The sequence below is a fragment of the Esox lucius genome, chromosome 5, assembly GCF_011004845.1.
Source record: "Esox lucius isolate fEsoLuc1 chromosome 5, fEsoLuc1.pri, whole genome shotgun sequence".
Lineage (NCBI taxonomy): Eukaryota > Metazoa > Chordata > Actinopteri > Esociformes > Esocidae > Esox > Esox lucius.
Window position 1 is genome coordinate 19,696,152 of NC_047573.1, and position 14,382 is coordinate 19,710,533.

A 14,382-nucleotide genomic window follows, 5' to 3' on the forward strand; every position below is an offset into this window, starting at 1 on the left:
AATGTAACAAAGTAATACTTCTGTCTAAGCTAACGCCATATTTGTTTGAGAAAGCACTCTGTGTGTGGCAGCTGATAAATAGCAGATTTAAGAGATTACTCCCTAAATAACCATGGTTCTATGAACTAAGCAGCACCGCAGTCAGTTATACTTTAGGATGATGGATGTGCCATGGACTGGTAGGTAATCCTCATTGGACAGGCACCTCTCCACGGACCTATGCTCTGGATGCTCTAGACACAATAACCACTCCTAGTAGCAATTTATTCATCAGACAGTAAATGTGTTAAACATATGTGCAATGATCTTAATGTGTTTGTGCACATTTGGCACACATGCCTCTTCATATCTCAAAAACATATCATGTTACTGTTGTTGTAAAAAAGAACAATGATACATATTGGCAGTTTGGAAAAGGTGTATACCTGTAATTACCAGGTAGTCCATAAAACGCCCATTCTCTCTGTCAAGGAAAAAGGGATGCTTCAAATGTTGTGCTTTCACACAATTTTCAAACAATTACGTTTTCAAATATCCTTTTGAAATCAGAGCACCTTTTTCACTTTAGTAGATTTTATTGCCAAGCATTAGGCAATAAAATCATTATTCTGTGTGTGAATTTCATCCCTGCCAACCCATAAAAATTATTTAGAAAAACGGTCCAGCCCATCTGGCTTTTGCCAGAATTGCTAGCTTGCAGATCCATGCACGACTCCAAAAAATAAAATAAAACATTTGTAGGGATGCAATTTACACTTCCTATTTTTTCCCTCCCTCATTTCCCTTTTAAGTGTAGTCTTGTGTGTAATACAGACTTGTAACGTAAGATATGACACCGGTATCATGAAAACAGCAAAGGATATATCTATAATATAGATGCATTTATGCAAGAGGGCTGTATATTTGAAGATACTGTATATGTGAACGGAGGATGACGGGGTTGGTTGCCTATTGGGACAAGCTGGCTCAACAAAGTGAATCATTAATACACAAGCTAGCTGACAATGTAACGGATGGTAGGGGCTGACGTCTCTCCGTATAGTCATACATAATTCACCCCATCTCTTTAAGTTTTCATCAGATTGAAAAGACAAAAGAGCATCACTGCACAGCCAGGCCCATCCATTGTCAACATCAGGGTGAACTTAAGACTCTTCTTAACAGTTTGGCTATTGACAGGAAGAAGTAAAGGAAAGGTTTACTGCAAGAAAAAAAAAATGTGTCTCCTGAAAAGACTGCTTCTTTCCCAGGATGGCTTGCAAGTAGCAAGTTTGTGCCGGCAGGGAGTCTGTAATCTCTGTTTCATCTTTCTCTGTCTGTCTGGTCATGTTGGAGCAAGGTCAAATTAGATAGGTTTGAGGAGGGAGGGACGAACACAAGATAGATGGAGGGAGGGAGGGAGGGAGGGAGGGAGAGATAAAGGTGGGAGGACGGATGATATCAAAGAGCCAGTGGCTACTATTGTTCTTCTGTACACGGAAATCAGCTTATTTTGTGTCATCAAGGTCTATGTATGTGTATGTGTGGGACTAGAAGTTCTAACATATTAAAACATGACAAATCGATCAGCACAAGATTTAGGCTTAAGATATTAGGGAACATGGATTTCTATGTTTCCAGTGTCCACAAATAATTTGTGTGTGTGTGTGAGTATGTGTGTGCTTGTACTTTTGTGTGTTGGGGTGTGATTGGCTTGGGTAGTATCCTGGCTAAACTTGGGTCATCGCAGGATGTTCTGTAATACCAGCACTAGACAAGAGCCTTATTTTTTTATACCCCTCAGAGTCTCTATAATCGCAAATGTATACATTTGAAAGTTTATAAAAAGAAATCTCAGTTTGCTGCACTCACAAAATAAATACAGGAGCCCTGCAAATTTTTGGAGCTTGAAATGTATTTGAACACAACCTTTTTCACTATGTAAAAAATAATTGCCTGGTTTTAGAACATTTTCAGCCAATTTTAGCAACATTATGTTAATGGCATTTCATTACTTTAACAAAAAAATGACAGTTAAAACATGGTTACATTATATTACATTTTTGGTAATGTTCTTGGAATGTTCTCTAACTGATTTTGCAATAAGAACATTTTGTGTTTTCTCAAAATGTTCTGTGAATGTGTTGTTTTGCGGAACATCATGCGTACTATTTCAGTAATTACTTGAAGTTCTCTCATGGTTCTATTAATGGTTTCCTCTAATGTTGGTTGAAGGTGCCAACTTCAGAATAGACATTCCCAAAACTTAATTGTCTAGCTGGGATGACTTGTTTCAAGTGGTGATCCTTTGCTGTTTTCAAGTGAAACTTATTTGTGTAACAATATTTTATAATCATCTAAATACTTAGCTAGATACCTATAGCTGCTAAGTTGGCAAACAGACAAACTTCAGAGTGAAGAACTGCATCAATCTGTCAGGCTTTATCTGGCCCCCATGGGAATCAAAACCACAAGCTTGGCATTGCAAAATAATCATGCTCAACCAGCTTATCTACACAAAACCCCATATGGTATCATATACTCTAGCCTACGAAGCGGTGTGTGTGTGTTTTAGTGTGTGTGTGAATCTGTGTGTTTCAGTGAGTGCATTTGTGTTTTAGTGAGAGTGTGCGCTTCTGTGCCTCTACAACTTGTTTTTGAGCTGTTCTCTGTCTCTGAGTTGTGTCCGATTCAACTGATCCACAGAACAGAAAGACTTACTTTTCCTCTCTCTGCTTTCCTCCTACCATCTATTCCCCTGGTCTCTCCCTTGAGTTTGTCCTGCTTTTCTTGTCGTAACAACCTGACATCTAGATAGTCGTATCATTGTCTCTGTGACCCTGTGCGGTGAGGGCTGTAGTCCTATAGATTCTCTGCCATGCTTCCTGACATTAGATTTCATTTGTATCATGCTATGTTTCATGGCCTTAGACTGTGTCTGCGGTTACGTGGAGCCAGAGGTGTGTGTGTGTGTGTGTGTGTGTGAGAGAAAGTAACAGTTTACTAGTTAACCCAGACGTCCACAGAGTCCATTTAAAACAAAGTGACATTGTGTGTTTGTCACGTGGAGACACAGGCCCTGCCCCCACGCTCAATGAGACGCACAGCAGAACCCCTCCCACTGACCGCACAAAGTTGTGTCTGGCAAAGTACTGTCTCCTGCACATCTTTGTGTTGGCACCATACACAAGGAATGACTATTTCTATGGTTACCGTCCTACCGGGTGTTTGGCACACTCAGCAAGATACATTTGGAGGACTGCGGGGAAATTACAGCACTTTTTAATATCTTTATTTGTGCATTTGCATTACATTTGCAGTTCTACTTATTCAGCGAAATAATTTCATTCCATCTCTGGCCTATTGCTGTTGGCGGAGAGTACGCTACGTTGCCCATGGCTATTGTATAGGTACGACTGCATTCACTGCCCAGGATTCAGACCTAAGTACCTCCTGTTATGGGATGTCTCTCCGTCTCTTTGTCCCCCTGCTCTCCTTTATCTCACAGCTGCGACACGAGCACTGCAACACGGCGGCGCGGATCAACAAAGCCACACTCTAATGGACACACATTTTCAAGCGTCCTGTTAGAAAGTCCCCAAACCCCTGGCAAACGAAGAAAGCCCCCGTAGATATTTATAATGCATAGCCTTATTTCATACCCTAGTAAGTATTCTACTGGGTAGAGGAGAAAAGACGGATTGCAGAGTGCGTGTTTTAGCTAAGAGAGTGCGAGGTTGGAGGACTTCAGACGTGATGCGCTGACTTTTCCCCCCCCGTTTGCAGTTCCTTAGTACAAGGGCGTCTGTAGTGCGTGTGTCCCTCTGTGTTATTAGTCTGGTTTTTGTTTTGCTGTTAAATTGAATCAGTGAGGTGCTGTACTGCAGGCGTCTGGGTCTGTCTGGGTCTGTCTGGGTTCACTTGATAATGATTGTGTTTGGAGTGGACGTTTTACTTATGGTCATAACGATGCTATTATTTACCTCACAAGGCCTGCAGTTTCCCTAAGCTGGCAGCAGTATCTCTTCCTCTACCTCTCTCTCTTTCCATCTGTCGACTCCTCCCTTTCTTCCTATCTGTCTCTCTCTCCCTGGCAGAGTCTGTAGCTAATTTGTATGTTTTACACTTCATAGTGGGCTGCCAAGCCGACTGCCTGTTGTTGTGCTGGCTGTAATTGAGTCTAAGCCACCCGTTGTGAAGACAGCAATATGTCTGGAACCCATCAATTTAAGTAAACCGCCAGTGCGATCCTCTCTAACGCATAGTGTTTAAACATTACTTTCCACAGCACTTACCATCTCATGTTCGTGATCATGTGTGGCCGATGCTGTGACCCTACAAACACCAGAGTCCTGTGGTGTTGTCGCTGAAGATGAGAAGTATGTGGATAAGACCACGTGGATCATATTGGCAACGCGTTTCGCCCCTCTGCCATTATACCAGGTTACACAATCAACTCTGTCCATAGAGAAGTTCGACGCGTCCCTCCATTTGTTCCTGTCCATATATACAAGGTGTAGGCTTCCGCTTCAGGAGATGCGTAACATTTTCATGCTAATATCATGTCTGTTTACTCAGTCAGTGCAATCATACATTACTGCAGGAGCACTTCACTCCCACAGATGTGCCTTTTAATGGACTCGTGTACAATTCAGACTGTGGTGTGTGGGTGGAGTGGGGGGGTGGGTACAGGGGGGAAGAGGTGTAAATAGAGGGAGAAATGGGGAGATGACGGCAGAAGTACAGCTGTAGGCAGCATTATATATTTTTTTGTTACACCTGGGTGTTAATTGCGTTCACCTGCGTTCCCAGGTTTGAACCAGTCCTTCATTAGAAAATCCAGATAGATTTCCGCCCTCCGGGCCTGGAAATTACCCTTGAACTTGAGGGGCCGAGGGAAATAGAATTGGCTGGATGTGTACTTGTTCTGGTGGGGATTAGAGGGAGGAGGGAGTCTCAGACTTGGGAGGTACAGGCCAACCTGTGGGGGGGCAACCCTAAAGTAGATGGTGTAGCTATTCGGGGGGGGGGGGGGCTAGCCATAGAGATGGTACTCGTGGGGGTTTGTACGGCTCTGTCAGAGGTCCCATAATTCCCTGCACTCTCCCCGTGACAAACGACATGGCTTTGAGTCAGGGTTAAGACATGGCCTCCCACTCTCTCCACCCCGATACATCCTGCCCCCACCTTCCACTCCTTTGCCCTGTAACTCATAGGGTTGTAGCAGCCCTGCTCTTCAGTCCCAGCCGTAACTTACACCCAACCATTCTTCCAGGTGGGATCAGGCTCTTCCATCCCCAATCCACTGCCTCCTACTGCAACACATGCTAGGCTTTCCCAGAATCTATCCATCCCACAGTAGGCGACGCTGAGGGCCGTACAGCTGTTTCCTCCCCAGCAGGTCCCCCAGCACACCTCGGACTCTTCATAAATCAATGGGTCACAACAAACCAGCTGTTAGACGCGGAACTTATCGGTCTACAACGTGATCTCACCGCTCACTGCACTGTTCAATGTTTGGTCAGGGGTAGGTGAAGTGAAAAACATGTACATTTAAAAGCTAAATTATAAATATATTTAAATAATTTGAATAATTTTAGAAAATGGCCTGATCTATTCCCCATTTAAACTGGCCTTTAATCTCTGCACAACCACAGTGCTATCCTTCCCACCTTAAAACACCCTGAACTAGCTAATACTATTCCAGTCTTGTCCGGTAAAGGAGATGACGAGAGGACATTCTTTAAATGTGGTCTTGTATACGTTAGAGGCATGATTGTACACAGTCCCCCTTGAAGCATTAACGTGGGCGTAGTTATTCTGAATGGTTGCAGTGAGGCTAAACGTTTCGGAAAGGTTTAAAATGTAATGTAAGGTGTCAGGACATATAGAAAACTATCCGATGAACTGCCCAACCAGTGTCCTTTGTCCTTCCATCCACAATGCCCTAGCAAAATCGGACTCTGTTTAATATGTTGTAGAGCTCACCATTGCCTCGATTGCTGGTTTTCAGGTCATCCACAGACTGGATCCACTCTCACCGACTCAGAGGTAATTAGGAGGGAAAGTGTGCACTTCTCTATGCTTGTGCTGGCACACACCTTTTTCCATGCGAGTCAGTCTCTGTGTGCGCTCGTCGTTCCCTTTGACTGTTTGTTTTTTCCGTGACCGCTTTTTATCAGTTTTTTGCCTGTCATTCTATTGATATGAATGTCTTTGTGGTTAACAGCCTATTAAAATTAAGGGGCAATACATGTATAAAATAACACTGAGACGTGGATCATAGATCAACACCTACCCTACACACTCAGCTGTTCATTCACCCAGACATGTTGCTGTTGCTGCCTTTTCTGTCTCTTTAATTCCTTTTTCCGTCTCACCCCCCCCCCCCCCCCCCCGTCTTTACGTCTCACTGACTCAGCCCTGGAAATGACCCCCGCGTCTTTACGTCTCACTCTGACTCAGCCTTGGAAATGACCCCCCCCACCCCCGTCTTTACGTCTCACTCTGACTCAGCCCTGGAAATGACCCCCCCCCCCGTCCCCGTCCCCCGTCATCGTTCCCTCTCCCTCCAGCTCTTCTCAGGTGTGTCTGATGTAAACCTACTCTTCTCTTCTCTCCCCAGCCCTCTGTCTCTCTCTGGCCGGCCCACCCTATCTCGGCAGAGTTACATGTCAGCCATTTAATCAGACTGATTGTGTTACCACCAGACGCCGAAACATGCCATCCATTCCCACTGCAACACTGTGACATTTAACAAGCTGAAAAAGTACCTCAGGGCTCAGCATCAACGCGCCCACCTCCTCCGTGGCTCCCCTCGTAGCAGACGGGAGGGCTGTACGGACTGACTCAGATACCGGGGCTGGAGTGGCAAGACCTTGGGTGGAACTGCTCATGTGTCTGCGTGACTGTTTTTGACTGTGTATTTAGTTTTTGTGTTTGTGTGAGAGTGTGTGCTTGTGTGTGTGTGTGTGTGTGTGATACAATGTCGGCAGAGAGAGAGAGAGAGACAGAAAGAGAAAGAGACAGAGATTTGACAAAAGAGATGGGTGGAGAGAGGGTGTTATACGGGCTGGAAGCGTCAGAAGCCAGGCTATAACAAGTCTGACTCTGTAAGGTGTCAGTCTCACCTTTGATTGGTCTGTGTTTAGCTAGAGCCCACAGGAGACAGGTTGTAAACTGACGGCAAGTTGGCACCTTCTTTAGACGTCACCTCCTCTGTCCCGTTGTAGTCTCTTCGGCGTGCAGCGCCACCTGTGTCAACAAGGTCATTATGTCGACTTCGTGTCATCATGTCGACTTTGCATTATGTCGCCAATTCATTCTTTTCTTATATATGGTCCCTGTAAGGACCCTTCCACATCAGACCTTCATTTCATAGTATTCACCTCCAACTAATCAAGTGTAATCTGTCTGTTATTTGGCCTACATTTTGCAGTGTGAACCCAGTGACATAGCTTTGCAAGGAGACGATAAGTTTACTGTTGTGTGTTTACCTCCTCTGTAAATGTTTATCTTTCCTGTTTATCATAACATATCAATGTCCACCTTCAGCTCTCCATACGATGTGGACCCAAAGTTGAAGCGAGGGTGGGGGTGAGGAAAAGACAATATATGACAGAGCCGCTCAGGAATAGCTGGATGTTTAATTTCCTCTGCCAGGGGAAGGTTGAGGGGTGTTGTGTTTAGCCTGCTCTCCTCTCATTTCCTCTATCTGACCATGACTTGCATTGCCCTACTCATAGCTCGGCTTGACTGGAATGACTGCATCCTGTGTGTCATTGATTTACGCACTAAGTGAATACCAACCTGGCAACTATCTAGTTTTGCTTCCTTGTTTTAGTTTCTTCCATGTCTATCTGTCACTCATAGTCTCCGTTGTATCTCTCAGCTGGTGTTTCTTTTGGCCTCTCTCTCTCTCAACGATGCTCTGTAAGTGGGTACCCACCAGGGACTAGGGTTCAGTACCCATCTCCACCCTCCAGCCATGTGGGTTTTGTGTTGAATCTTCTCCCCAGTCTGAAGTCTTGCGTGATCTGGATCAGGTTTTCTTCAAGGACCTATCTGAATTTTGCTTCTCTCAATCTTGACCAGTCTTCCAGTCTGTGCCGCTGAGAAGCATCCTATAGCAAGATGCTGCCGCTACCATGCTTCACGGCAGGGAAGGTTTTGTCAAGATGATCTGTGTTGTTAGGCATCTGCCAAACATAGCACTTAGCATAGAGGCTATTGAGTTTAATTTTGGACTCACAGGATAATATTGTCTTGGCTTTTTTTGCCACTCTCCCCATGAAGACCACTTTTGTGGAGCACCCAGGCTGTTGTGGAAGACTGTAATTCCATTAGAGTTCCCACAAGCCTCTTGGTTGCCTCCCTGACTCCCTGTGCTCTTCTTGCCCCGATACTCACCATATCCCCACACTACACTACACTAAACCACACCACACTAAACCACACCACACTACACAAAACCACACCCCCACAACACACTACACTAAACCACACTACACTACAGTAAACCACACCACACTACACTAAACCACACTACACTAAACCACACCACACCATATCACCACACCAAACTACACTAAACCACTCCACCACAACACACTACACTTAACCACACCACACTACACTAAACCACGCCACACCATATCACCAAACCAAACTATACTAAACCACTCCACCACAACACACTACACTAAACCGCACCACACTACACTAAACCACACCACACTACACTAAACCACTCCACCACACTACACTAAACCACACCAAACTACACTAAACCACTCCACACCATATCACCACACCAAACTACACTAAACCACTCCACCACAACACACTACACTAAATCACACCACACTATACTAAACCACACCACCACACCACATTACACTAAACCACACCACAACACACTACATTAAACCACACTACCACCACAACACACTACACTAAAACACACTACACTAAACCACACCACATTACACTAAACCACACCACAACACACTACATTAAACCACACCACCACCACAACACACTACATTAAACCACACCACAACACCACCACACACCACTACGCACCACCACACCACAACACACCACATTAAACCCCACCACACACCACTACGCACCACAACAACACACCACATTAAACCCCACCACACACCACTACGCACCACCACACCACAACACACCACATTAAACCACACCACAACACCACCACACACCACTACACACCACCACACCACAACACACCACATTTAACCCCCCCACACCACCACCACACACCACTACGCACCACCACACCACAACACACCACATTTAACCCCACCACACCACCACCACACACCACTACGCACCACCGCACCACAACACACCACATTAAACCACACCACAACACCACCACACACCACTGCGCACCACCACACCACAACACACCACATTTAACCCCACCACACCACCACCACACACCACTACGCACCACCGCACCACAACACACCACATTAAACCACACCACAACACCACCACACACCACTACGCACCACCACAACACACTACATTTAACCACACCACCATCACACCACAACACACTACATTCAACCACACCACCACCATACCACAACACACCACATTAAACCCCACCACACACCACTACGCACCACCACACCACAACACCACCACACACCACTACGCACCACCACATCACAACACAACACATTCAACCACACCACCACCACACCACAACACACTACATTCAACCACACCACCACCATACCACAACACACTACATTCAACCACACCACCACCACACACCACCACCACACCACAACATACTACATTCAACCACACCACCCCTACACACCTCAGCACCACCCTACCACACCACCACTCCCACTGAGTACCAAATCAGTGTTTCTGGGAGATCAGAGGAACTGGTCATCAGCCCTTTTAGGTTCTAGTTGCAGGAGCCAGAGTTTGAGCTCTGCGTTTGTCCTCTTCCTTCTTCTTCCACACTGACATTTAGCTGCTGACCTATAAAATATGGCCACTACTGTCAACATCTGCCCTAAGCCAAGGGGTGATGAGGATTGCATTTGCATACTATTAATGACGAAGGGCGAAAATACAGCTAATACGCTCTGTGGATGAGTTCAACATGGTAATGTGCCATTTAAAGAACGATGGAGGAAGAAAGGAGAGAGGGATGGAAGAATGGAGGGAGAAATGTTTATAGGAGGGTTTGAGAGAGGAGTGATGACATGGAGGATTAAATTTAGTAGGTGTGGGAGGACTAGCCCCCTCCATTTCTCTCCCCAGACACTCACTTTCTCCATGATTTAAAATAAAATACAACAGACGGCCTGATTTTTGGGCCTTCATTGGTTATCTGATAGCTGATAATAATGTCTCTTCTCTGACCCCTTCATGTGTCATCCTCCCCCCGTTCTGTTCCCCTCCTCTGTTCTGATTGGATGTGGCATGAGAGAACAACAATCAGAGAGTACACTTCACAGCCCATCGCGAGTGTAAAGAGGTGTGTGTGTCATCGCTGACGTCGATGGAAAGGCATCACGGTTAGAGCGTTTGAGCATGTGTGTGTGTGTGCATTCACTCCTTGTCCAAACCAATAAGCTTTAACATTAAAATAAGCCAAAACCGACAGGTTGAAAGCAGCATAATGACAGAAGAATCACAGTAGCTTTTTCTTGCCTTCTTCACATCGCTCTTTCCCCCCTTTCTCTCTTTAACACGTTTTTCAGCCATACAGTGCAATCTAGTGAGGTTTGAGTCCTGGATTGCAGCCTGCCACTCAGAGAGACGCACTGAGCAAGGCTCTCCAACTAAATGAAACACCTTCATGTAAGCCGCAAAGGTACTTTGAATCCTATCATTTTAAAGGCAGAGCTGCCTGAATTCAGAGTCCATGCGAGTCTGTCACTCATGCATTGACAGTGCGACGCTCACAGACTTGACTGTGCTCAATAGTGGAACGGAAAGATGTTTCTTTGAGAGGAGACGTTCTGCATCTCTCTGGATACGACCACGTCTGTCAGAGTTCAGAGCGGTATCACATTGCTGAAGAGATATAGTATTCCTATAGTGTAGCAGCGTACAGTAGATATGACAGACAAGTGCTCACAATTCATGGTGGGAAGACATACTCAGTGATGTATGATATCTGTCTGTTAATCTGTGTCGGCGTTTTCCTGTTTTTACCACAGGGGCAGACAGTTATGCAGGTTTGGTGGGCGGGCAGGGCAGAATGAGCTGGCGGGTTGTAGACGGGGGTCCTGATCGATCGACGGACGGGCGCTCTTGGTCAGAGTGTAACAGATGATGTCACCACACTTGCAGACCTCCCAGCCGGCTGTGACCTCCCGGGCCAAACCCTCAGCTCTCATCTCCCCCTCCTACGGCATCACTACTGATTGATGTCTTCTCTGGAGACAGAGGCCTGGACTGTCACAGGTCGTGAAAGGGCTTACATCTGAAATTTAAAAACCAACTGAGGCATTTAGCAGATGCACTCATGAAGACCAGCTTGTAGTTATTACATTTTACTTAGTTTTTTTCAATTGCTTAAGCACAATTTTTAAAACAGGGCCCGGTTTTTCAAACCCCGTCACACAATTAGCACAACACCACACCAAAGTAGCACAGCACCTCAGATCGTTTGTAAAATGGAACACTTTTGTCAAAGCTATACAATGTCTTATAAAAAACTTTATTTTGTGGTCATAACATAAACCCAACCTTCATATGATCTGATTCAGTCAAACACTCCTGTGCTTAACCTTAAACACTTATAGCATTTACACAGAAAGTGTAAAAATTAATTCACCAATACCACATGACACCAATTGTGCAGATTAATGAAAATATTTATTCATTTTCATGTACTCAAGTCAGTCAATACCGAACATTTCTACAAAACATTCATAACACAACATTTTCCAGTTTTCGTACTGTATTACTAAACGTACCATTGTACTGTAAGCCTACAGTAATACTGTAACGTAAGTAGAATAACCTAAACATCTCTCCGCCTAGCTGGATCTGGCCACAGGGCCTCGTCAACATCACAGGCTACATTTTCATTCGCAGGGCAACGTGGGAAGAATCTTTTGGAGTGACGGATCCACCCTTGTATGGGTGCTGCTTCAATTTGATCACATGCTTCCTCCATAACTTGAATGAGGGCCATCTGGACATAGGGCCTGAGATCATAAACCTTCCACCGCCATGCTGAGAAGAACTCCTTGACTGTATATTGTGGGTGTTGATTAAACTAGTTTTGGAGCAGAACGATGGAAAGCTACATTTGGTCCCTTTGGTTTGCTGCTGTGATAATATTGTGTAATCTGTCTAAAAATGTAAGAATGAGGTCAGTGTTGTAAGGACCCAAGTTGGCATGGTGGTGGAGGACCCCATTCTGTGTAATGGCAGCACAAAGGGTAATGTTACCCCTGTGTTGCCCTTGTACTTTTACAATAGCCCTTTGGCCTATTATGTTTCTCACTGTTGTCAGGTTAAATCCAGCCTCATCAGTGTATATAAACTCATGCGGGACTTCCTCCGCATCCATTTGCAAAACTATCTGAAATACAGCAAAAGATCACATTGTCTAGATCAATTTACTCTAGGTCTGCTATACAGTAAAACTCCATGTACAGTGAAAAGGTTGTGTGTGCAGTACATAATACTACAGTCAGTGAACAAAACGTACCACCACATATTCACGCCGCAGGACTTTCACCCTGCCTGAATTTCTTTCAAATTTCACTTTATACAGATGTTTAATCATAACTTGATGTTTTTTAAGGATATGGGCCATTGTTGACAGAGAGACGTGTTGGACTTTATTGAAACTTGGGTGATCATTGACAATATGGGCTTGAATTTCTATATGTCTGATTGCATCATTGGCCAAAACTAAGTTTATGATCTCTCTCTCTCGCTCCTGTGTGAATATGGGGCCCCTCCCTCCTTGGTGTTCTTGACGTCCAATCCTATCTTGGCCAAACAAAATACATGTAGCTTACTGTAAAATGATACAGGAATAGATACCAAAACTGCTGAAATAATACATGCAGTAAGCTATGGATTTTCTGTTGAAAGAATACGTTTCTCACCTGTGCTCTTGACAAAATGTCCGAACTATTGATGCCACTGTGTACCTGCATAGGTTAGGCTGTACTCTCAGTCCAGGCTCCCTCAGTGTTAGTCCGTGGTTTATTACACGGTCCACAATTGTAGCACAAATTTCGTTACACAGATTTGGTTGTCTTCTTCTTTGTGCATGTCCTACCCCTCCTCCAGGTCTTCCTCTCCCTCTCCTTCTTCCTCTTCCTCTACCTTGGCCTCTTCCTCCTACTTGTTCTCTCCGGATTACCCCTCTCATCCGCACTCTTCCTCTGTCACCTTCACAATTTTTTTGAAGACAGGTGAACTTGCCTGTTGCCTTTTTATGGTGCTTAAACCTGATTGGTGTGTCTACAATTAAGCACCAGTGTGTGCACACCTGGTGGCTGTGTTTAACCAATTGGTTCATGGGTGTGTTCATTTGAAAGCCTTTGCTTTGAAATTACTATGAAATGACATCATGATAAATTTGTTAACTGACATATTGCCATCTCTGCCTTCGTCCACATTTCTCAGAGGAAGCTAGGGTCTGGGGGTTAATTAAACAATGCTATTCTTCAACAACTGACATATGTCTAACTCTATATCACAAAAAACTTGTCCTTTTTCTCATCTCACTTTCCTTCTTTATGCTTTCTTAATCAGACCTTCTGTCAGTGAACACTCTCATGCAGTTCCTTTTCCATGAACATATGATTTCTTGTTTAGTTTTGTGCATGTTGCCACCTGAGAGAATGGAAACGCTCATGGACATATGCACAAAGACAGCAACTGATGGAACTCCAATCCTCCCTGTCACGACTAGTAACAGAATTAATATAATGTATGTGTCTAACTGTAAGCTCTGAAGGTAGGGGAACCTAATTAAACATTTTGTACTGAAACTTGATTTATTTGGCAGCCCACTCAGTGCACTGACATGCCTTCCTCTGTTTAGCCTCAAATTATAGCAGGAAAAACTAACAAGCAACCCAGGAAATGTTAATAACAAATAGCCCATATTCACATAATAGAGTAGATCATATGAAAAGGTTTGTTAAATTGACAACCAGCTCACATCAGATAACATTTTTATTCTACATATCTCCTAAACACATTTATATCCTTTATTTGACTGTATTTTAGTCCGCGTACGTGGTTATAACATATACATAATATATAACACAGACAGAGAATGTGTAGGTGTATACCCAATGTGATAAGGGAGGAATAGAAGGTCTATTTTCGGGTTTCATCAGCCTGTCCTCTAAAAAAACA

At 44.4% G+C, this 14,382-nt stretch overlaps 1 protein-coding gene across 9 annotated transcripts in view; it reads left to right on the forward strand.

Moving 5' to 3' along the window:
* Window positions 1-14,382, forward strand: part of sdk2b (sidekick cell adhesion molecule 2b) — a 298,546-nt gene that overhangs the window by 121,121 nt on the left and 163,043 nt on the right. Inside the window, exon 1 of one of the 9 annotated variants that reach the window (XM_013133844.4) lies at window positions 9,828-10,556. The exons of the other annotated variants lie outside the window; for them this stretch is intronic. Coding sequence (XP_012989298.1) covers window positions 10,541-10,556 — 16 coding nt within the window. The 5' untranslated portion in view covers window positions 9,828-10,540. Of the gene's footprint in view, window positions 1-9,827; window positions 10,557-14,382 lie in introns of those variants that run through there. 9 annotated transcript variants of the gene reach the window in all.